The sequence below is a fragment of the Salvelinus fontinalis genome, chromosome 4 (genome assembly GCF_029448725.1).
Source record: "Salvelinus fontinalis isolate EN_2023a chromosome 4, ASM2944872v1, whole genome shotgun sequence".
Lineage (NCBI taxonomy): Eukaryota > Metazoa > Chordata > Actinopteri > Salmoniformes > Salmonidae > Salvelinus > Salvelinus fontinalis.
The window spans coordinates 87,252,893-87,276,463 of NC_074668.1; the positions used below are offsets into that span (position 1 = coordinate 87,252,893).

Below are 23,571 nucleotides of genomic sequence, written 5' to 3' on the forward strand. Positions count from 1 at the left end.
TAGGTTGCCATTTGGGACACAGCCCATCAGTTCCTCTGAGAGGATCAAGAGGAGCCTCCTGATTGAATACTTCACATGAATCCTTCCTTATAGAAACCATGTACTGGGGCCTTTGCTTTCACCTGTCCAGCCATGTTAGATCAGTGATTAGGTCAAGGAAGGGAAGAAGGAAGGATTCAAGATGTATTTGAACAAGACCCTTCTCTTCTTTATGGTACCTGACATTTGATCCCAAGTCTAATACAGCAGTTACCTGTTTCCCCGGAACTAGGTTGAGATGAAATACTGGGTCTGTGAGAGACTGGGTCTGTGAGAGACAGGGCCTGTGTTCCAAATAGCACCCTATTCCCTTTATAGTGCCCTAGTGGTGAACTAGTAGTCCACTATATAGAGGATAGGGTGCCATTTGTGATGTACTAAGTGTCTATAGTATCCTGTAGCGATGGAGGAAGAGGATTTAAGGCTTGTAGCTTAGCCTTAGCACTTCCACTGTCTCAGCCGACCGCCTGAGGAGAGATAATCCTCTCTCTCTCTCTCTCTCTCTCTCTCTCTCTCTCTCTCTCTCTCTCTCTCTCTCTCTCTCTCTCTCTCTCTCTCTCTCTCTCTCTCTCTCTCTCTCTCTCTCTCTCTCGCTCTCTCTCGCTCTCTCTCTCTCTCACAGCAGCGCAGGGCCTCAGACCTGACCTCCCTATAGAGGGATCAGACACAGGGAAGACCCCTATCAGACACACAGGCTCAGAGCCAAAAGGCCCAGACAGGACAGGAACAAAGACAGGGACTCTTTGTCTACCTGGAATTACCAGAACAGCTTTGTTTATAAACATTCTGATTCGGTCTATAGGTCAACCATAGTTATATACAGTAGAGACAGTCTGTCCAAGAGTCTGTCCAAGAGGCCATTATTGTAACATTCTGTCTGGTTAGTCTGTTCAAGAGGCCATTATTGTAACATTCTGCCTGGTTAGTCTGTCCAAGAGGCCATTATTGTAACATTCTGTCTGGTTAGTCTGTCCAAGAGGCCATTATTGTAACATTCTGTCTGGTTAGTCTGTCCAAGAGGCCATTATTGTAACATTCTGTCTGGTTAGTCTGTTCAAGAGGCCATTATTGTAACATTCTGTCTGGTTAGTCTTTCCATGAGGCCATTATTGTAACATTCTGTCTGGTTAGTCTGTTCAAGAGGCCATTATTGTAACATTCTGTCTGGTTAGTCTTTCCATGAGGCCATTATTGTAACATTCTGTCTGGTTAGTCTGTCCAAGAGGCCATTATTGTAACATTCTGTCTGGTTAGTCTGTTCAAGAGGCCATTATTGTAACATTCTGTCTGGTTAGTCTTTCCATGAGGCCATTATTGTAACATTCTGTCTGGTTAGTCTGTTCAAGAGGCCATTATTGTAACATTCTGTCTGGTTAGTCTTTCCATGAGGCCATTATTGTAACATTCTGTCTGGTTAGTCTGTTCAAGAGGCCATTATTGTAACATTCTGTCTGGTTAGGGACAGAAGACAGAGTCAAAGACCCCTAATAGGTCCCCAATATGGTCTAATAGTCCTCTTAAAAGCATAACCTTGCAGAGCTAATGATAGTCTTACTTGCTGTAGTACATTCATAACAAATAACCAGACTAAACTAGATACCTTGGTATTTGCTGTAGCATAACCAGACTAAACTAGATACCTTGGTACTTGCTGTAGTATAACCAGACTAAACTAGATACCTTGGTACTTGCTGTAGTATAACCAGACTAAACTAGATACCTTGGTACTTGCTGTAGTATAACCAGACTAAACTAGATACCTTGGTACTTTCTGTAGTATAACCAGACTAAACTAGATACCTTAGTACTTGCTGTAGTATAATCAGACTAAACTAGATACCTTGGTATTTGCAGTAGTATAATCAGACTAAACTAGATACCTTGGTACTTGCTGTAGTATAACCAGACTAAACTAGATACCTTGGTACTTGCTGTAGTATAATCAGACTAAACTAGATACCTTGGTACTTGCTGTAGTATAACCAGACTAAACTAGATACCTTGGTACTTGCTGTAGTATAACCAGACTAAACTAGATACCTTGGTACTTGCTGTAGTATAACCAAACTAAACTAGATACCTTGGTACTTGCTGTAGTATAACCAGACTAAACTAGATACCTTGGTACTTGCTGTAGTATAACCAGACTAAACTAGATACCTTGGTACTTGCTGTAGTATAACCAGACTAAACTAGATACCTTGGTACTTGCTGTAGTATAACCAGACTAAACTAGATATCTTGCTACTTGCTGTAGTATCAACAGACTAAACTAGATATCTTGGTACTTGCTGTAGTATAACCAGACTAAACTAGATACCTTGGTACTTGCTGTAGTATAACCAGACTAAACTAGATACCTTGGTACTTGCTGTAGTATAACCAGACTAAACTAGATACCTTGGTACTTGCTGTAGTATAACCAGACTAAACTAAACTCAGCAAAAAAAGAAACGTCCCTTTTTCAGGACCTTTCTTTCAAAGATAATTCCTAAAAATCCAAATAACTTCATAGATCTTCCTTGTAAAGGGTTTAAACACTGTTTCCCATGCTTGTTCATTGAACCTTAAACAATTAATGAACATGCACCTGTGGAACGGTCGTTAAGACAATAAAAGCTTACAGACGGTAGGCAATTAAGGTCACAGTTATGAAAACTTAGGACACTAAAGAGGCCTTTCTACTGACTCTGAAAAACATCAAAAGAAAGATGCCCAGGGTCCCTGTTCATCGCGTGAACGTGCCTTAGGCATGTTGCAAGGAGGCATGAGGACTGTAGATGTGGCCAGGGCAATAAATTGCAATGTCCGTACTGTGAGACGCCCAAGATAGCGCTACAGGGAGACAGGACGGACAGCTGATTGTCCTCGCAGTGGCAGACCACGTGTAACAACACCTACACAGCATCGGTACATCCGAACATCACACCTGCTGGATAGGTACAGGATAGCAACAACAAATTCTCGTGTTAAACCAAGAATGCACAATCCCTCCATCAGTGCGCAGACTGAAATAGGCTGAGAGAGGCTGGACTGAGGGCTTATAGGCCTGTTGTAAGGCAGGTCCCCACCAGACATCACCAGCAACAACGTTGCCTATGGGCACACACCCACCGTCGCTGGACCAGACAGAACTGGCAAAAAATGCTCTTCACTGACAGTTTTGTCTCACCAGGGGTGATGGTCGGATTCGCGTTTATCGTCGAAGGAATGAGCATTACACCGAGGCCTGTACTCTGGAGCGGGATCGATTTGGAGGTGAAGGGTCCGTTATGGTCTGGGGCGGTGTGTCACAGCATCATCGGACTGAGCTTGTTGTCATTGCAGGCAATCTCAACGCTGTGCGTTACAGGGAAGACATCCTCCTCCCTCATGTGGTACCTTTCCTGCAGGCTCATCCTGACATGACCCTCCAGCATGACAATGCCACCAGTCATACTGCTCGTTCTGTGTGTGATTTCCTGCAAGACAGGAATGTCAGTGTTCTGCCATGGCCAGTGAAGAGCCCGGATCTCAATCCCATTGAGCACGTCTGGGACCTGTTGGATCGGAGGGTGAGGGCAAGGGCCATTCCCCCCAGAAATGTCCGGGACTTTCAGGTGCCTTGGTGCAAGAGTGGGGTAAAATCTCACAGCAAGAACTGGCAAATCTGGTGCAGTCCATGAGGAGGAGATGCACTGCAGTACTTAATGCAGCTGGTGGCCACACCAGATACTGACTGTTACGTTTGATTTTGAACCCCCCTTTGTTCAGGGACACATTATTCCATTTCTGTTAGTCACATGTCTGTGGAACTTGTTCAGTTTATGTCTAAGTTGTTGAATCTTGTTATGTTCATACAAATATTTACACATGTTACGTTTGCTGAAAATAAATGCAGTTGACAGTGAGAGGACATTTCTTTTTTTGCTGAGTTTAGATACCTTGGTACTTGCTGTAGTATAAACAGACTAAACTAGATACCTTGGTACTTGCCGTTTTCCATCTTTGTTGAGTCATAGTCTTCGGCTAGCCGGCGGTTCTTGGTGGAATCTGATTCGTCTGGGAAGTAAGGCACCTCCTCCAGGCTCTCTCTGACCGGCGTCTCATTGGTCTCTTTTGACCTTTGACCTTCGGCCAGGGACTTGAGCAGGGTGAAGTCATCGTTCTCTTGCTCTGGTTCCGCCTCCTTCACCTCTTTAGGCTCCACAGCAGGTTTGGTGTCTGAGGGGGAGAGGGAAATATTTAAGAGACTATACGAAGCTTCTGCCTCTGGGGTTGCTCCTCTTGAGACAAAAATGAGTCCACTCTATGGAGAGAAATAATATCCAGAAAGGGCACACCTACCTTCACCCATAAATTGTTAGCCTAAAACTGAGGATGTGTGTGTTTTCATCAACTAAACTTCCATAGTTCATCTTTAAATAGAGAAGCCAGCCACCAAACCACCTTGTATTTCTCTGCTGTCTTTCCTCTGCAGCTAAGCAGGGTTGGGCCTGGCTGGTTTTCCTCTGTAGCTAAGCAGGGTTGGGCCTGGCTGGTTTTCCTCTGTAGCTAAGCAGGGTTGGGCCTGGCTGGTTTTCCTCTGCAGCTAAGCAGGGTTTGGCCTGGCTGGTTTTCCTCTGTAGCTAAGCAGGGTTGGGCCTGGCTGGCTTTCCACTGCAGCTAAACAGGGTTTGGCCTGGCTGGTTTTCCTCTGTAGCTAAGCAGGGTTGGGCCTGGCTGGCTTTCCACTGCAGCTAAGCAGGGTTTGGCCTGGCTGGTTTTCCTCTGCAGCTAAACAGGGTTTGGCCTGGCTGGTTTTCCACTGCATCTAAGCAGGGTTGGGCCTGGCTGGTTTTCCACTGCAGCTAAGCAGGGTTGGGCCTGGCTGGTTTTCCACTGCAGCTAAACAGGGTTGGGCCTGGCTGGTTTTCCACTGCAGCTAAGCAGGGTTGGGCCTGGCTGGTTTTCCTCTGTAGCTAAGCAGGGTTGGGCCTGGCTGGTTTTCCACTGCAGCTAAGCAGGGTTGGGCCTGGCTGGTTTTCCTCTGCAGCTAAGCAGGGTTGGGCCTGGCTGGTTTTCCACTGCAGCTAAGCAGGGTTGGGCCTGGCTGGTTTTCCACTGCAGCTAAGCAGGGTTTGGCCTGGCTGGTTTTCCTCTGCAGCTAAGCAGGGTTGGGCGTGGCTGGTTGTCCTCTGTAGCAAAACAGGGTTGGGCCTGGCTGGTTTTCCTCTGCAGCTAAACAGGGTTTGGCCTGGCTGGTTTTCCACTGCAGCTAAGCAGGTTTTGGCCTGGCTGGTTTCCCTCTGCAGCTTAACAGGGTTGGGCCTGGCTGGCTTTCCACTGCAGCTAAGCAGGGTTGGGCCTGGCTGATTTTCCTCTTCAACTAAACAGGGTTGGGCCTGGCTGGTTTTCCTCTGCAGCTAAGCAGGTTTTGGCCTGGCTGGTTTTCCTCTTCAGCTAAACAGGGTTGGGCCTGGCTGGTTTTCCTCTTCAGCTAAACAGGGTTGGGTCTGGCTGGTTTTCCTCTTCAGCTAAGCAGGGTTGGGCCTGGCTGGTTTTCCTCTTCATCTAAACAGGGTTGGGCCTGGCTGGTTTTCCTCTGCAGCTAAGCAGGGTTGGGCCTGGTCAATCCCTAGATGGGAGACCAGAAGGACTAGTGAAATTCAGGGTCCATATTCATAAAACATCTGGGAATAGGAGTGCTGGTCTAGGATCAGTTTAGCCTTTTAGATTATAATGAATGAACAGAGAGGACCTGATCCTAGAGCAGCACTCCCACTCTAAGGTGCTTTATGAATACGGGGCCAGAGCCATGGGCTGCAGTGGGTGGTCTTGGAACCGTGGATTTTATTATGATCCCTATTATCTGTTGCCCATGAAACAGCTACTCTTCCTGGGGTCCACACAAAACATGAAACAGCTACTCTTCCTGGAGTCCACACAAAACATGAAACAACTACTCTTCCTGGGGTCCACACAAACATGAAACAGCTACTCTTCCTGGGGTCCACACAGAACATGAAACAGCTACTCTTCCTGGGGTCCACACAAAACATGAAACAGCTACTCTTCCTGGGGTCCACACAAAACATGAAACAGCTACTCTTCCTGGGGTCCACACAAAACATGAAACAGCTACTCTTCCTGGGGTCCACACAAAACATGAAACAGCTACTCTTCCTGGGGTCCACACAAAACATGAAACAGCTACTCTTCCTGGGGTCCACACAAACATGAAACAGCTACTCTTCCTGGGGTCCACACAAACATGAAACAGCTACTCTTCCTCGGGTCCACTCAAAACATGAAACAGCTACTCTTCCTGGGGTCCACACAAAACATGAAACAGCTACTCTTCCTGGGGTCCACACAAAACATGAAACAGCTACTCTTCCTGGGGTCCACACAAAACATGAAACAGCTACTCTTCCTGGGGTCCACACAAAACATGAAACAGCTACTCTTCCTGGGGTCCACACAAAACATGAAACAGCTACTCTTCCTGGGGTCCACACAAAACATGAAACAGCTACTCTTCCTGGGGTCCACACAAAACATGAAACAGCTACACTTCCTGGGGTCCACACAAAACATGAAACAGCTACTCTTCCTGGGGTCCACACAAACATGAAACAGCTACTCTTCCTGGGGTCCACACAAAACATGAAACAGCTACTCTCCTGGGGTCCACACAAACATGAAACAGCTACTCTTCCTGGGGTCCACACAAAACATGAAACAGCTACTCTTCCTGGGGTCCACACAAACATGAAACAGCTACTCTTCCTGGGGTCCACACAAAACATGAAACAGCTACTCTTCCTGGGGTCCACACAAAACATGAAACAGCTACTCTTCCTGGGGTCCACACAAACATGAAACAGCTACTCTTCCTGGGGTCCACACAAACATGAAACAGCTACTCTTCCTGGGGTCCACACAAACATGAAACAGCTACTCTTCCTGGGGTCCACACAAACATGAAACAGCTACTCTTCCTGGGGTCCACACAAACATGAAACAGCTACTCTTCCTGGGGTCCACACAAAACATGAAACAGCTACTCTTCCTGGTGTCCACACAAACATGAAACAGCTACTCTTCCTGGGGTCCACACAAACATGAAACAGCTACTCTTCCTGGGGTCCACACAAAACATGAAACAGCTACTCTTCCTGGGGTCCACACAAAACATGAAACAGCTACTCTTCCTGGGGTCCACACAAAACATGAAACAGCTACTCTTCCTTGGGTCCACACAAACATGAAACAGCTACTCTTCCTGGGGTCCACACAAAACATGAAACAGCTACTCTTCCTTAGGTCCACACAAACATGAAACAGCTACTCTTCCTGGGGTCCACACAAACATGAAACAGCTACTCTTCCTGGGGTCCACACAAACATGAAACAGCTACTCTTCCTGGGGTCCACACAAAACATGAAACAGCTACTCTTCCTGGGGTCCACACAAAACATGAAACAGCTACTCTTCCTGGGGTCCACACAAAACATGAAACAGCTACTCTTCCTGGGGTCCACACAAACATGAAACAGCTACTCTTCCTGGGGTCCACACAAAACATGAAACAGCTACTCTTCCTGGGGTCCACACAAACATGAAACAGCTACTCTTCCTGGGGTCCACACAAAACATGAAACAGCTACTCTTCCTGGGGTCCACACAAACATGAAACAGCTACTCTTCCTGGGGTCCACACAAAACATGAAACAGCTACACTTCCTGGGGTCCACACAAAACATGAAACAGCTACTCTTCCTGGGGTCCACACAAAACATGAAACAGCTACTCTTCCTGGGGTCCACACAAACATGAAACAGCTACTCTTCCTGGGGTCCACACAAAACATGAAACAGCTACTCTTCCTGGGGTCCACACAAACATGAAACAGCTACTCTTCCTGGGGTCCACACAAAACATGAAACAGCTACTCTTCCTGGGGTCCACACAAAACATGAAACAGCTACTCTTCCTTGGGTCCACACAAAACATGAAACAGCTACTCTTCCTGGGGTCCACACAAAACATGAAACAGCTACTCTTCCTGGGGTCCACACAAACATGAAACAGCTACTCTTCCTGGGGTCCACACAAACATGAAACAGCTACTCTTCCTGGGGTCCACACAAAACATGAAACAGCTACTCTTCCTGGGGTCCACACAAAACATGAAACAGCTACTCTTCCTGGGGTCCACACAAAACATGAAACAGCTACTCTTCCTTGGGTCCACACAAAACATGAAACAGCTACTCTTCCTGGGGTCCACACAAAACATGAAACAGCTACTCTTCCTGGGGTCCACACAAAACATGAAACAGCTACTCTTCCTGGGGTCCACACAAACATGAAACAGCTACTCTTCCTGGGGTCCACACAAACATGAAACAGCTACTCTTCCTGGGGTCCACACAAAACATGAAACAGCTACTCTTCCTGGGGTCCACACAAACATGAAACAGCTACTCTTCCTGGGGTCCACACAAAACATGAAACAGCTACTCTTCCTGGGGTCCACACAAAACATGAAACAGCTACTCTTCCTTGGGTCCACACAAAACATGAAACAGCTACTCTTCCTGGGGTCCACACAAAACATGAAACAGCTACTCTTCCTGGGGTCCACACAAAACATGAAACAGCTACTCTTCCTGGGGTCCACACAAAACATGAAACAGCTACTCTTCCTTGGGTCCACACAAAACATGAAACAGCTACTCTTCCTTGGGTCCACACAAAACATGAAACAGCTACTCTTCCTGGGGTCCACACAAAACATGAAACAGCTACTCTTCCTTGGGTCCACACAAAACATGAAACAGCTACTCTTCCTGGGGTCCACACAAAACATGAAACAGCTACTCTTCCTGGGGTCCACACAAAACATGAAACAGCTACTCTTCCTTGGGTCCACACAAAACATGAAACAGCTACTCTTCCTTGGGTCCACACAAAACATGAAACAGCTACTCTTCCTGGGGTCCACACAAAACATGAAACAGCTACTCTTCCTGGGGTCCACACAAAACAGCTACTCTTCCTGGGGTCCACACAAAACAGCTACTCTTCCTGGGGTCCACACAAAACAGCTACTCTTCCTGGGGTCCACACAAAACAGCTACTCTTCCTGGGGTCCACACAAAACAGCTACTCTTCCTGGGGTCCACACAAAACATGAAACAGCTACTCTTCCTTGGGTCCACACAAAACATGAAACAGCTACTCTTCCTTGGGTCCACACAAACATGAAACAGCTACTCTTCCTGGGGTCCACACAAAACATGAAACAGCTACTCTTCCTGGGGTCCACACAAAACATGAAACAGCTACTCTTCCTGGGGTCCACACAAAACATGAAACAGCTACTCTTCCTGGGGTCCACACAAAACATGAAACAGCTACTCTTCCTGGGGTCCACACAAAACATGAAACAGCTACTCTTCCTTGGGTCCACACAAAACATGAAACAGCTACTCTTCCTGGGGTCCACACAAAACATGAAACAGCTACTCTTCCTGGGGTCCACACAAAACATGAAACAGCTACTCTTCCTGGGGTCCACACAAAACACACAATACATGTAAAGGGTGTCCAATCAAAAACACATTTGTGTATATGTTAACTGTGTAGATAATTGTCTAAGAAAACCAATGGTCCAAACTTCATGTCTCTATAATAACCCGTTCAAAGGTTATTGGAGTTTTTACCCTTGGAGGACACTAAAATGAGGGTGACTGAAACAATAGAGGCCAGAGAGAGAGAGGCCAGGAAAATGGCATCGTGTCAGCTAGGCTGGATTCTGTGCATGAATTAAGGCTACAGGCGACCTGACATCTCACTTTACTGTTGAACTAGTCATCTTTCTTCTCCAATCCACAGGACATGAAATAATATAGAGCTAAGATGGATAACGACATGACATAGTATTTTCATACTTTAGTATACGCTTTTCATATTAAATCAAAATTACTGTTCTTTTTTGAAGATTTATCACAAAAACAAGCATATCTCTGTGAAATGTCAATGAAGCACTGAGCGTATACCAAGCTTTTTCCCCCAAAGCCTTTTACATTAAATTCAGCTCGGGTCATGCTAATTCAGCCTTTTACATTGAATTCAGCTCGTGTCATGCTAATTCAGCCTTTTACATTGAATTCATCTCGGGTCATGCTAATTCAGCCTTTTACATTGAATTCAGCTCGTGTCATGCGAATTCAGCCTTTTACATTGAATTCAGCTCGTGTCATGCTAATTCAGCCTTTTACATTGAATTCAGCTCGTGTCATGCTAATTCAGCCTTTTACATTGAATTCAGCTCGGGTCATGCTAATTCAGCCTTTTACATTGAATTCAGCTCGTGTCATGCTAATTCAGCCTTTTACATTGAATTCAGCTCGGGTCATGCTAATTCAGCCTTTTATATTGAATTCAGCTCGTGTCATGCTAATTCAGCCTTTTACATTGAATTCAGCTCGGGTCATGCTAATTCAGCCTTTTACATTGAATTCAGCTCGTGTCATGCTAATTCAGCCTTTTACATTGAATTCAGCTCGTGTCATGCTAATTCAGCCTTTTACATTGAATTCAGCTCGTGTCATGCTAATTCAGCCTTTTACATTGAATTCAGCTTGGGTCATGCTAATTCAGCCTTTTACATTAAATTCAGCTCGTGTCATGCTAATTCAGCCTTTTACATTGAATTCAGCTCGTGTCATGCTAATTCAGCCTTTTACATTGAATTCAGCTTGGGTCATGCTAATTCAGGCTTTTACATTAAATTCAGCCCGTGTCATGCTAATTCAGCCTTTTACATTGAATTCAGCTCGTGTCATGCTAATTCAGCCTTTTACATTGAATTCAGCTCGTGTCATGCTAATTCAGCCTTTTACATTGAATTCAGCTCGTGTCATGCTAATTCAGCCTTTTACATTGAATTCAGCTCGTGTCATGCTAATTCAGCCTTTTGTGACCGATGGAAATTAGTTTCAAGACGACGACCACAACATGTTAAATACTACCCGCCCCACAGTTTGGGAACCACTGTGTTAAAGAAAGACCCCACCGAACGATTCAAACATGAATAATCATATTTGTCTTGGTGAAATGTATTTTTTTACATAAGGAAGTTACATTTGATCAGCTAAGTGCGTTTTCACCAACTCTTGGTAGTGTGGGTGGACACCCTACACAGTACAGAACAGGTAAAGACAAGAACAACACAGGACCATACTGCATTGAAAAAACAAGATGAAACAGTTATATATTGTGGAGACATCCAAGAGACAACTCAAATAATTCTTACACACTATTCACATACATATTCAAATGTATGTAATAACAATATTGATTGATTGCCTGTGAAGTATCCACTTACCTGCAGACTCCACTGCTGATTTCACATCATCTGCCTCTGCAATCTGTGGAAAATAACATAAACAGTGTAAACTTTCTGTTTTAATCATCTTCCCCATAATAGCTTTGCTTGTTTACTGTTGCTCCAGTCTGGTTAGATATGACGTTGTTGAAGTTTGAGAACTCTCCCCTCCACAAAGTCTATTTGACATGATATTAGTCTGGAGATAGCACGGAGGATAGTTTAGAGAGAGAGAGAGAAGGAGAAAGAGAGAAAGAAAGAGATAGTTTACCTGCTCCTGGATTGGTCTCTCCTCAGTCAGTCGTCTGTTGTAAACTACAGCTTTATCTGCAGGGAAAATAAAACCACATAATAATAATACTACTAATCATCTTTATTATTATCATCAGCAGCATTGTCTTCGTCATCATCAACATCATCATCCGCATCATCATTGTTATCATCATCCTCGTCGTCATCATCATCATCATCATCATCATCATCATCATCATCATCATCATCATCATCATCATCATCACCACCACCATTCACTATCACATCATCTGAGACATCTAAAACGTGTAATTTAGGTAGAAACAAATGTAGGACCAGCTAACCTGACTGCTTCAAATGACAGCCTTAAAAATGATCTTAAATCATTGTTAGAAGAAACTTTCTCCTATGAAAGACAGAGAAGACATTAACTTGAATGTGAGGGGTCCAACATCATCAGGGTATTTTTAAGATATGCCTGCTTGGTCATGTGGGCCAAGTGTTTTCATTTACTTTGTTTAATTTTGGTTAATGTGGTTTATTGATGTGAAAGAGGGTACAGTTTAGGGCTACAGTGAGTCCCAACTCTCGACCCGACCGGACACAGCAGCGTCATAATCGGTTTAACAAACAAAAGATAAACTGCGTTGGAAATAGAACGCAATCGGCCTTACATCGCATGCAACTACCAACGTCACAAACTCTTTGTTTATTTGTTATTTCCTACTCTATTTTTACTTGAATTATCTTGTTTTATATATAATGTTTAAATATATTTTTTAAATGTGAAAATGGTTTAAATATAGCCTGGCCTAGTTAAAATGTACTTTAAAAGTGGGCTATAGGCCTAGCGAATTAAAAAATATCCACACTGAAACCAGTCACAACAGATGTAGGCTACCAGCAGGCCATGTACTCACCATCCTCGGCAGGTGTGGGGAAAGCAGAAATCTGGGAGACAGTCACAGCAAAAATCCCGAGCAGAAGGAGAACTCCCATTCCTTTGGACGCCATTCTGAAATAAAATATCCACTCAATCGGTGGCTGTAGGCTATTTTCCGCTGGATTACTACCGGTTATAGCTGTCTTGGGGGTGTTGTGTTGTGTGGATGATCCGACGACGATAGCGGTCACAAACTGCTGGATGTTTGGACAGCTCTGCTCTTCCCTGCTGGTGGTGCTGAAACTGACAACAGGGCTGCGCTTGGACTCTACCCGCTCTGGCTGTTCCTTGGGAGGGGAGGGGCTCTTCAAATCTCCGCTCTCCTCTGGTGCTGTTGGAGCTGTTAACGACCTGCGGTGCTGAAACCAGGACACTCGGTATAATTAACACGAGATATATAAACTGTCAGGCTCGTAGTCTATAAACTCCGTGTGAGCTGTAGTGAACTCACCTGCCGTATGCCGATGGTAGCTACCCGAAACAACACGATCTCTCTCTCTCGGTCGGACCAAACCGTGAAGGAGGAGAACAAAACGAGTATCCGCCCTTGATTGTGCGTCCTGTTCTGGACGCCGTAGCTTTTTATAGTCGATCTCTACTGTGGGCGGTCCCATTTTACCCCATTGGAATTAGATACATCCATACATACACAACAAGTCAACATGGTTGAGCCCAGAGCAGTGTTGTGTTTCAGATGTTTTCCATGTTCCTCAGCCCCATTTAATCTCCTGCTTTATGCTTCAGATGAATATGCATGCTGTCTGCTGATTGGACAGAGCTGTCTTAATGGGACTAAAGCTTTGAGTAGAGTGAACATGCTGAGGAGCGTGTTATCAGTTGTCCATTGAGGAACAGCACACACACACTTAGTAAAATACCATTGCTACATGCTCATGGCATTGTTCTGTGTGTGTGTGTGTGTCTCTGTCTGTCTGTCTGTCTGTCTGTCTGTCTGTCTGTCTGTCTGTCTGTCTGTCTGTCTGATCCCTCAGTGCAGTGGCCCTTATCTCATTCTCTCTCCCCTGCTCTGCCCTTTCACTGTCTCTTCTCTTTCAATTTAAATTTAAGGGCTTTATTGGCATGGGAAACGTATGTTTACATTGCTATAGCAAGTGAAATACATAATATATCTCCCTTTCTCTGTCTCTCCACTTTCACTGCTCTCCTATTGATTACAGGAGGCAGATGAGGAGCAGGAGGTAGATGAGGAGCAGGAGGTAGATGAGGAGCAGGAGGTAGATGAGGTGCAGGAGTTAGATGAGGAGCAGGAGGCAGATGAGGAGCAGGAGGTAGATGAGGAGCAGGAGTTAGATGAGGAGCAGGAGGCAGATGAGGAGCAGGAGGTAGATGAGGAGCAGGAGGCAGATGAGGAGCAGGAGTTAGATGATGAGCAGGAGGTAGATGAGGAGCAGGAGGTAGATGAGGAGCAGGAGGCAGATGAGGAGCAGGAGTTAGATGAGGAGCAGGAGGTAGATGAGGAGCAGGAGGTAGATGAGGAGCATGAGGTAGATGAGGAGCAGGAGGCAGATGAGGAGCAGGAGTTAGATGAGGAGCAGGAGGCAGATGAGGAGCAGGAGGTAGATGAGGAGCAGGAGGCAGATGAGGAGCAGGAGTTAGATGAGGAGCAGGAGGTAGATGAGGAGCAGGAGGCAGATGAGGAGCAGGAGGCAGAAGCAGGAGGTAGATGAGGAGCAAGAGGTAGATGAGGAGCAGGAGGCAGATGAGGAGCAGGAGGTAGATGAGGAGCAGGAGGCAGAAGCAGGAGGTAGATGAGGAGCAGGAGGTAGATGAGGAGCAGGAGGCAGAAGCAGGAGGTAGATGAGGAGCAAGAGGTAGATGAGGAGCAGGAGGCAGATGAGGAGCAGGAGGTAGATGAGGAGCAGGAGGCAGATGAGGAGCAGGAGGTAGATGAGGAGCAAGAGGTAGATGAGGAGCAGGAGGTAGATGAGGAGCAGGAGGCAGATGAGGAGCAGGAGGTAGATGAGGAGCAGGAGGCAGAAGCAGGAGGTAGATGAGGAGCAAGAGGTAGATGAGGAGCAGGAGGCAGATGAGGAGCAGGAGGTAGATGAGGAGCAGGAGGCAGATGAGGAGCAGGAGGTAGATGAGGAGCAGGAGGCAGATGAGGAGCAGGAGGTAGATGAGGAGCAATAGGTAGATGAGGAGCAGGAGGTAGATGAGGAGCAGGAGGCAGATGAGGAGCAGGAGGCAGATGAGGAGCAGGAGGTAGATGAGGAGCAAGAGGTAGATGAGGAGCAGGAGTTAGATGAGGAGCAGGAGTTAGATGAGGAGCAGGAGGTAGATGAGGAGCAGGAGGTAGATGAGGAGCAGGAGGCAGATGAGGAGCAGGAGGTAGATGAGGAGCAGGAGGCAGATGAGGAGCAGGAGGTAGATGAGGAGCAGGAGGCAGAAGCAGGAGGTAGATGAGGAGCAGGAGGTAGATGAGGAGCAGGAGGCAGAAGCAGGAGGTAGATGAGGAGCAAGAGGTAGATGAGGAGCAGGAGGTAGATGAGGAGCAGGAGGTAGATGAGGAGCAGGAGGCAGATGAGGAGCAGGAGGTAGATGAGGAGCAATAGGTAGATGAGGAGCAGGAGGTAGATGAGGAGCAGGAGGCAGATGAGGAGCAGGAGGCAGATGAGGAGCAGGAGGTAGATGAGGAGCAAGAGGTAGATGAGGAGCAGGAGTTAGATGAGGAGCAGGAGTTAGATGAGGAGCAGGAGGTAGATGAGGAGCAGGAGGCAGATGAGGAGCAGGAGGCAGATGAGGAGCAGGAGGTAGATGAGGAGCAAGAGTTAGATGAGGAGCAGGAGGCAGATGAGGAGCAGGAGGTAGATGAGGAGCAAGAGGTAGATGAGGAGCAAGAGGTAAATGAGGAGCAGGAGGCAGATGAGGTGCAGGAGGCAGATGAGGTGCAGGAGTTAGATGAGGAGCAGGAGGTAGATGAGGAGCAGGAGGCAGATGAGGAGCAGGAGTTAGATGAGGAGCAGGAGGTAGATGAGGAGCAGGAGGCAGATGAGGAGCAGGAGGCAGAAGCAGGAGGTAGATGAGGAGCAAGAGGTAGATGAGGAGCAGGAGGCAGATGAGGAGCAGGAGGTAGATGAGGAGCAGGAGGCAGAAGCAGGAGGTAGATGAGGAGCAGGAGGTAGATGAGGAGCAGGAGGCAGAAGCAGGAGGTAGATGAGGAGCAAGAGGTAGATGAGGAGCAGGAGGCAGATGAGGAGCAGGAGGTAGATGAGGAGCAGGAGGCAGATGAGGAGCAGGAGGTAGATGAGGAGCAAGAGGTAGATGAGGAGCAGGAGGTAGATGAGGAGCAGGAGGCAGATGAGGAGCAGGAGGTAGATGAGGAGCAGGAGGCAGAAGCAGGAGGTAGATGAGGAGCAAGAGGTAGATGAGGAGCAGGAGGCAGATGAGGAGCAGGAGGTAGATGAGGAGCAGGAGGCAGATGAGGAGCAGGAGGTAGATGAGGAGCAGGAGGCAGATGAGGAGCAGGAGGTAGATGAGGAGCAATAGGTAGATGAGGAGCAGGAGGTAGATGAGGAGCAGGAGGCAGATGAGGAGCAGGAGGCAGATGAGGAGCAGGAGGTAGATGAGGAGCAAGAGGTAGATGAGGAGCAGGAGTTAGATGAGGAGCAGGAGTTAGATGAGGAGCAGGAGGTAGATGAGGAGCAGGAGGTAGATGAGGAGCAGGAGGCAGATGAGGAGCAGGAGGTAGATGAGGAGCAGGAGGCAGATGAGGAGCAGGAGGTAGATGAGGAGCAGGAGGCAGAAGCAGGAGGTAGATGAGGAGCAGGAGGTAGATGAGGAGCAGGAGGCAGAAGCAGGAGGTAGATGAGGAGCAAGAGGTAGATGAGGAGCAGGAGGTAGATGAGGAGCAGGAGGTAGATGAGGAGCAGGAGGCAGATGAGGAGCAGGAGGTAGATGAGGAGCAATAGGTAGATGAGGAGCAGGAGGTAGATGAGGAGCAGGAGGCAGATGAGGAGCAGGAGGCAGATGAGGAGCAGGAGGTAGATGAGGAGCAAGAGGTAGATGAGGAGCAGGAGTTAGATGAGGAGCAGGAGTTAGATGAGGAGCAGGAGGTAGATGAGGAGCAGGAGGCAGATGAGGAGCAGGAGGCAGATGAGGAGCAGGAGGTAGATGAGGAGCAAGAGTTAGATGAGGAGCAGGAGGCAGATGAGGAGCAGGAGGTAGATGAGGAGCAAGAGGTAGATGAGGAGCAAGAGGTAAATGAGGAGCAGGAGGCAGATGAGGTGCAGGAGGCAGATGAGGTGCAGGAGTTAGATGAGGAGCAGGAGGTAGATGAGGAGCAGGAGGCAGATGAGGAGCAGGAGTTAGATGAGGAGCAGGAGTTAGATGAGGAGCAGGAGGTAGATGAGGAGCAGGAGGTAGATGAGGAGCAATAGGTAGATGAGGAGCAGGAGGCAGATGAGGAGCAGGAGGTAGATGAGGAGCAAGAGGTAGATGAGGAGCAAGAGGTAAATGAGGAGCAGCAGGCAGATGAGGAGCAGGAGTTAGATGAGGAGCAGGAGGCAGATGAGGAGCAGGAGGTAGATGAGGAGCAGGAGGCAGATGAGGAGCAGGAGTTAGATGAGGAGCAGGAGGTAGATGAGGAGCAGGAGGTAGATGAGGAGCAGGAGGTAGATGAGGAGCAGGAGGCAGATGAGGAGCAGGAGTTAGATGAGGAGCAGGAGGTAGATGAGGAGCAGGAGGTAGATGAGGAGCAGGAGGTAAATGAGGAGCAGGAGGCAGATGAGGAGCAGGAGTTAGATGAGGAGCAGGAGGTAGATGAGGAGCAGGAGGCAGATGAGGAGCAGGAGTTAGATGAGGAGCAGGAGGTAGATGAGGAGCAGGAGGCAGATGAGGAGCAGGAGTTAGATGAGGAGCAGGAGGTAGATGAGGAGCAGGAGGTAGATGAGGAGCAGGAGGTAGATGAGGAACAGGAGGCAGATGAGGAGCAGGAGTTAGATGAGGAGCAGGAGGCAGATGAGGAGCAGGAGGCAGATGAGGAGCAGGAGTTAGATGAGGAGCAGGAGTTAGAATGAGGAGCAGGAGGTAGATGAGGAGCAGGAGGTAGATGAGGAGCAGGAGGTGGATGAGAAGAGATGGTAGAAGAGGACTGGTTCCCAACATGATAATGCTCTTCCTCTCTACAGCACCATAAGTATCAAAGCTTAGCTACCATGTCCCTGTGATCAGTGTGTGTCTACTGCCCTCTAGTGTGCTTTATGTCAGTGTCAGAAGGCCCTGGTTCTCCTGTAGTCCAAGCCAGCAGTCCACATAGTATGGAACTGACACTGTCATTATGGGACATTCAGTATGGATGAGGTACAGAGCATAAGTCACTCAGTGAAAGTCTGCATGCTGTATGTGTGCTGTGGGCTCCTGAGTGGCGCACTGCATCTCAGTGCAAGAGGCATCAGTACAGTCCCTGGTTCAAATCCAGGCTCTATCACATCTGGTCGTGATTAGGAGTCCCATAAGGCGGTGCACCATTGACCTTGCATCGTCCAGGTTTGGCCAGGGTAGGCGGTCATTGTAAATAAGATTTTGTTCTTAACTGACTTGCATGGTTAAATAAAGGTAAAACAAAAAAATCATACTACTGTATGTGAAGGAAAACTAAATGAGCATGACATGCTGGCATTTTAAAGAATACTCAATGTTGAGAAGTTTCACATACTGGTAGTTCTACCTCAAAATGTTCTATTCTCACTTACTAACACATGGTGGTTGATCATAGCCCTGCCTTGCAGTAGGTGCACAACTTCCTTCCTGTTTCCTGACGATATTGAAACCATCAAATATTTCTCATGGTGATCTGAGAGCATCTAAATGTATTATGATATGTAATGTATGTCTTATGATTATGGGGTTATAGAGATAAATGTTTCAGATGTTTCTCTGGGGTGCCACAGTACATGTAATACTTTATACGTAGTACCTTTTATGTATTGGGATCATGTTTTACATACTTAATACAATATGTTTCCTGTTCCTTTTACTTGTCTGTCTCAGCAGTCAGTTTGTGTCCCAAATGGCACCCTATTCCCTATACAGTTTACTACACGGATCCCTATGGGCCCTTATCAAAAGTAGTAGAACATATAGGCTAGGGAATAAGATTCCTTCTTGACTTCTGACTTCTGTAACTTCTGATGACTTCTGTAACCGTAATAACCTTGGTTTCATGCATGTTAACATTAGAAGCCTCCTCCCTAAGTTTGTTTTGTTCACTGCTTTAGCACACTCTGCCAACCCGGATGTTTTAGCCGTGTCTGAATCCTGGCTTAGGAAGACCACCAAAAATTCTGACATTTTCATCCCTAATTACAACATTTTCAGACAAGATAGAATGGCCAAAGGGGGCGGTGTTGCAATCTACTGCAAAGATTGCCTGCAGAGTTCTGTTTTACTATCCAGGTCTGTTCCCAAACAATTTGAACTTCTACTTTTAAAAATCCACCTCTCTAAAAACAAGTCTCTCACCGTTGCCGCCTGCTATAGACCACCCTCTGCCCCCAGCTGTGCTCTGGACACCATATGTGAACTGATTGCCCCCCATCTATCTTCAGAGCTTGTGCTGCTAGGCGACCTAAATTGAAACATGCTTAACACCCCAGCCATCCTACAATCTAAGCTTGATGCCCTCAATCTCACACAAATTATCAATGAACCTACCAGGTACCACCCCAATTCCGTAAACACGGGTACCCTCATAGATATCATCCTAACCAACTTGCCCTCCAAATACACCTCTGCTGTTTTCAACCAAGATCTCAGCGATCACTGCCTCATTGCCTGCATCCGTAATGGGTCAGCGGTCAAACGACCTCCACTCATCACTGAGCAGGCCTTTCTAATCGACCTGGCCGGGGTATCCTGGAAGGATATTGATCTCATCCCGTCAGTAGAGGATGCCTGGATATTTAAAAAAAAATGCCTTTCTCACCATCTTGAATAAGCATGCCCCATTCAAGAAATTTAGAACCAGGAACAGATATAGCCCTTGGTTCTCTCCTGACCTGACTGCCCTTAACCAACAGAAAAACATCCTATGGCGTTCTGCATTAGCATCGAACAGCCCCCGTGATATGCAACTTTTCAGGGAAGCTAGGAACCAATATACACAGGCAGTTAGAAAAGCCAAGGCTAGCTTTTTCAAGCAGAAATTTGCTTCCTGCAACACAAACTCAAAAAAGTCCTGGGACACTGTAAAGTCCATGGAGAATAAGAACACCTCCTCCCAGCTTCCAACTGCACTGAAGATAGGAAACACTGTCACCACCGACAAATCCACTATAATTGAGAATTTTAATAAGCATTTTTCTACGGCTGGTCATGCTTTCCACCTGGCTACCCCTACCCCGTCAACAGCACTGCACCCCCCACAGCAATTCGCCCAAGCCTTCCCCATTTCTCTTTCTCCAAAATACAGTCAGCTGATGTTCTGAAAGAGCTGCAAAATCTGGACCCTTACAAATCAGCCGGGCTAGATAATCTGGACCCTTTCTTTCTAAAACTATCTGCTGAAATTGTTGCCACCCCTATTACTAGCCTTTTCAACCTCTCTTTCGTGTCGTCTGAGATTCCCAAAGATTGGAAAGCAGCTGCGGTTATCCCCCTCTTCAAAGGGGGGACACTCTTGACCCTAACAGCTACAGACCTATATCTATCCTACCCTGCCTTTCTAAGGTCTTCGAAAGCCAAGTTAACAAACAGATTACCGACCATTTCGAATCCCACCATACCTTCTCCGCTATGCAATCTGGTTTCAGAGCTGGTCATGGGTGCACCTCAGCCACGCTCAAGGTCATAAACGATATCTTAACCGCCATCGATAGGAAACAATACTGTGCAGCCGTATTCATTGACCTGGCCAAAGCTTTTGACTCTGTCAATCACCACATCCTCATCGGCAGACTAGACAGCCTTGGTTTCTCTAATGATTGCCTCGCCTGGTTCACCAACTACTTCTCTGATCGAGTTCAGTGTGTAAAATCGGAGGGTCATTTGTCCGGGCCTCTGGCAGTCTCTATGGGGATGCCACAGGATTCAATTCTTGGACCGACTCTCTTCTCTGTATACATCAATGATGTCGCTCTTGCTGCTGGTGAGTCTCTGATCCACCTCTACGCAGACGACACTATTCTGTATACTTCTGGCCCTTCTTTTGACACTGTGTTAACAACCCTCCAGGCGAGCTTCAATGCCATACAACTCTCCTTCCGTGGCCTCCAATTGCTCTTAAATACAAGTAAAACTAAATGCATGCTCTTCAACCGATCGCTGCCTGCACCTGCCCGCCTGTCCAACATCACTACTCTAGACGGCTTTGACTTAGAATATGTGGACAACTACAAATACCTAGGTGTCTGGTTAGACTGTAAACTCTCCTTCCAGACTCACATCAAACATCTCCAATCCAAAGTTAAATCTAGAATTGGCTTCCTATTCCGCAACAAAGCATCCTTCACTCATGCTGTCAAACATACCCTTGTAAAACTGACCATCCTACCAATCCTCGACTTTGGTGATGTCATTTACAAAATAGCCTCCAATACCCTACTCAATAAATTGGATGCAGTCTATCTGTCACGGTCCTGACCTGTTTTCTGTTAGTTTGTGTATGTGTTAGCTGGTCAGGACGTGAGTTTGGGTGGGCAGTCTATGTTTTCTGTTTCTATGTTGGTTTAAGGGTGACCTGATATGGCTCTCAATTAGAGGCAGGTGGTTTTCATTTCCTCTGATTGAGAGCCATATTAAGGTAGGTGTTTTCACACTGTTTGTTTGTGGGTGGTTGTCTCCTGTGTCTGTGTGATGTTACGCCACATGGGACTGTTTCGGTTTTGTTTGTTCGGTTTATGTAGTCTGTTCCTGTTTTCATGCGTTCTTCGTTATACGTAAGTTCTTATGTTCAGGTGCGTCTACGTCGTTTGTTGTTTTGTAGTTATTCAAGTATAGTTCGTTTTCTGTCTATGTCGTGTCTTGTTTAAATCAATAAATCATGTCATCATACCTCGCTGCATATTGGTCTTCAGATCCCTCTCTCCTCTCCTCGTCGTCGGAGGAGGATTTAGAGTATCGTTACACTATCACAGTGCCATCCGTTTTGTCACCAAAGCCCCTTACACTACCCACCACTGCGACCTGTACACTCTCGTTGGCTGGCCCTCGCTTCATACTCGTCGCCAAACCCACTGGCTCTAGGTCATCTACAAGACCCTGCTAGGTAAAGTCCCCCCTTATCTCAGCTCGCTGGTCACCATAGCAGCACCTACCTGTAGCACGCGCTCCAGCAGGTATATCTCTCTGGTCACCCCCAAAACCAATTCTTCCTTTGGCCGCCTCTCTTTCCAGTTCTCTGCTGCCAATGACTGGAACAAAATACAAAAATCTCTGAAACTGGAAACACTTATCTCCCTCACTAGCTTTAAGCACCAGCTGTCAGAGCAGCTCATAGATTACTGCACATGTACATAGCCCATCTATAATTTAGCCCAAACAACTACCTCTTTACCTACTGTATTCATTTATTTTTGCTCCTTTGCACCACATTATTTCTATCTCTACTTTGCACTTTCTTCCACTGCAAACCAACCATTCCAGTGGTTTTTTTTTTATATTTATTTTTATATTTATTTTTTACTTGCTATATTGTATTTACTTCGCCACCATGGCCTTTTTATATTTGTATTTATTTTTATATATATTTTGTTTGCCTTCACCTCCTTTATCTCACCTCACTTGCTCACATTGTATATAGACTTATTTTTCACTGTATTATTGACTGTATGTTTGCTCTACTCCATGTGTAACTATGTGTTGTTGTATGTATCGAACTGCTTTGCTTTATCTTGGCCAGGTCGCAATTGTAAATGAGAACGTGTTCTCAATTTGCCTACCTGGTTAAATAAAGGTGAAATAAAATAAATAAATAAAAAATATAGGCTAGGGAATAAGATGCCATTAGGGACATAGCCTCAGATCACTACCATGGTCAACACATACACATACTGTAAAGTGCACTGCTCTGAGACTGGTATGGTGGAACTGTGAGGGTTCATCTCAAACTATACCCTACTACACCTCATAATATAGTGCACTGCTTTGACCAGGTCACATAGCACCATGATGTTGAGCACTGTTTGGTTACAGTATCAGGCAGTTGCTAAATAAAGAAATGTCCTCTCACTGTCAACTGATTTTATTTTCAGCAAACTTAACATGTGTAAATATTTGTATGAACATAACAAGATTCAACAACTGAGACATAAACTGAACAAGTTCCACAGACATGCCTCCTTGCAGCATGCCTAAGGCACGTTCACGCAGATGAGCAGGGACCCTGGGCATCTTTCTTTTGGTGTTTTCAGAGGTAGTAGAAAGGCCTCTTTAGTGTCCTAAGTTTTCATTACTGTGACCTTAATTGCCTACCGTCTGTAAGCTGTTAGTGTCTTAACGACCGTTCCACAGGTTCATTAATTGTTTATGGTTCATTGAACAAGCATGGGAAACAGTGTTTATACACTTTACAATGAAGATCTGTGAAGTTATTTGGATTTTTAGGAATTATCTTTGATAGACAGGGTCCTGAAAAAGGGACATTTCTTTTTTTGCTGAGTTTATGTAGGTACCATGATATAATAGTCAGTAGTACCACATTATTTCTTATTAATACGAGCTGAAATAGGATAATATAACTAGTTCGTATTTCCCCGCATGATCACGTGCTTTAACCTCTACAGCACCACAGGCTGTCTGAAATGGCCAAAGATGGTGGATAAATGAAGATAGTTGACTACTGTCATTTACCAATGAAAAAAAGTTGTCATTTCTGGTCTACTTAAGGGGGCGGCTCTCCCGTAGGGACCAATGCGATAGCAGATGGGTGTGGTCTTCTTAGTTCATTGACTTCCATTGAAAAAATAAATTAGGGCGTGGGATGTCCCACTTCCTCTTCCATCTCTGCAATGACATGTCACT

At 46.2% G+C, this 23,571-nt stretch overlaps 1 protein-coding gene across 3 annotated transcripts in view; it reads right to left on the reverse strand.

The window, feature by feature from the left end:
* The window catches only part of LOC129854592 (secretogranin-3-like), a 181,773-nt gene extending 168,616 nt beyond the window's left edge, over positions 1–13,157 (reverse strand). For 2 of the 3 annotated variants that reach the window (XM_055921825.1, XM_055921827.1), the window contains exons 1-5: positions 13,046–13,157; positions 12,572–12,953; positions 11,671–11,726; positions 11,400–11,442; positions 4,003–4,242 (exon numbers count right to left, since the gene is read on the reverse strand). In XM_055921825.1, coding sequence (XP_055777800.1) covers positions 4,003–4,242; positions 11,400–11,442; positions 11,671–11,726; positions 12,572–12,665 — 433 coding nt within the window. In that variant the 5' untranslated portion in view covers positions 12,666–12,953; positions 13,046–13,157. The remainder of the gene's footprint in view (positions 1–4,002; positions 4,243–11,399; positions 11,443–11,670; positions 11,727–12,571; positions 12,954–13,045) is intronic. The other variant, XM_055921826.1, reaches the window with a different exon arrangement.
* Between the last annotated feature and the right edge of the window lie 10,414 nt (positions 13,158–23,571).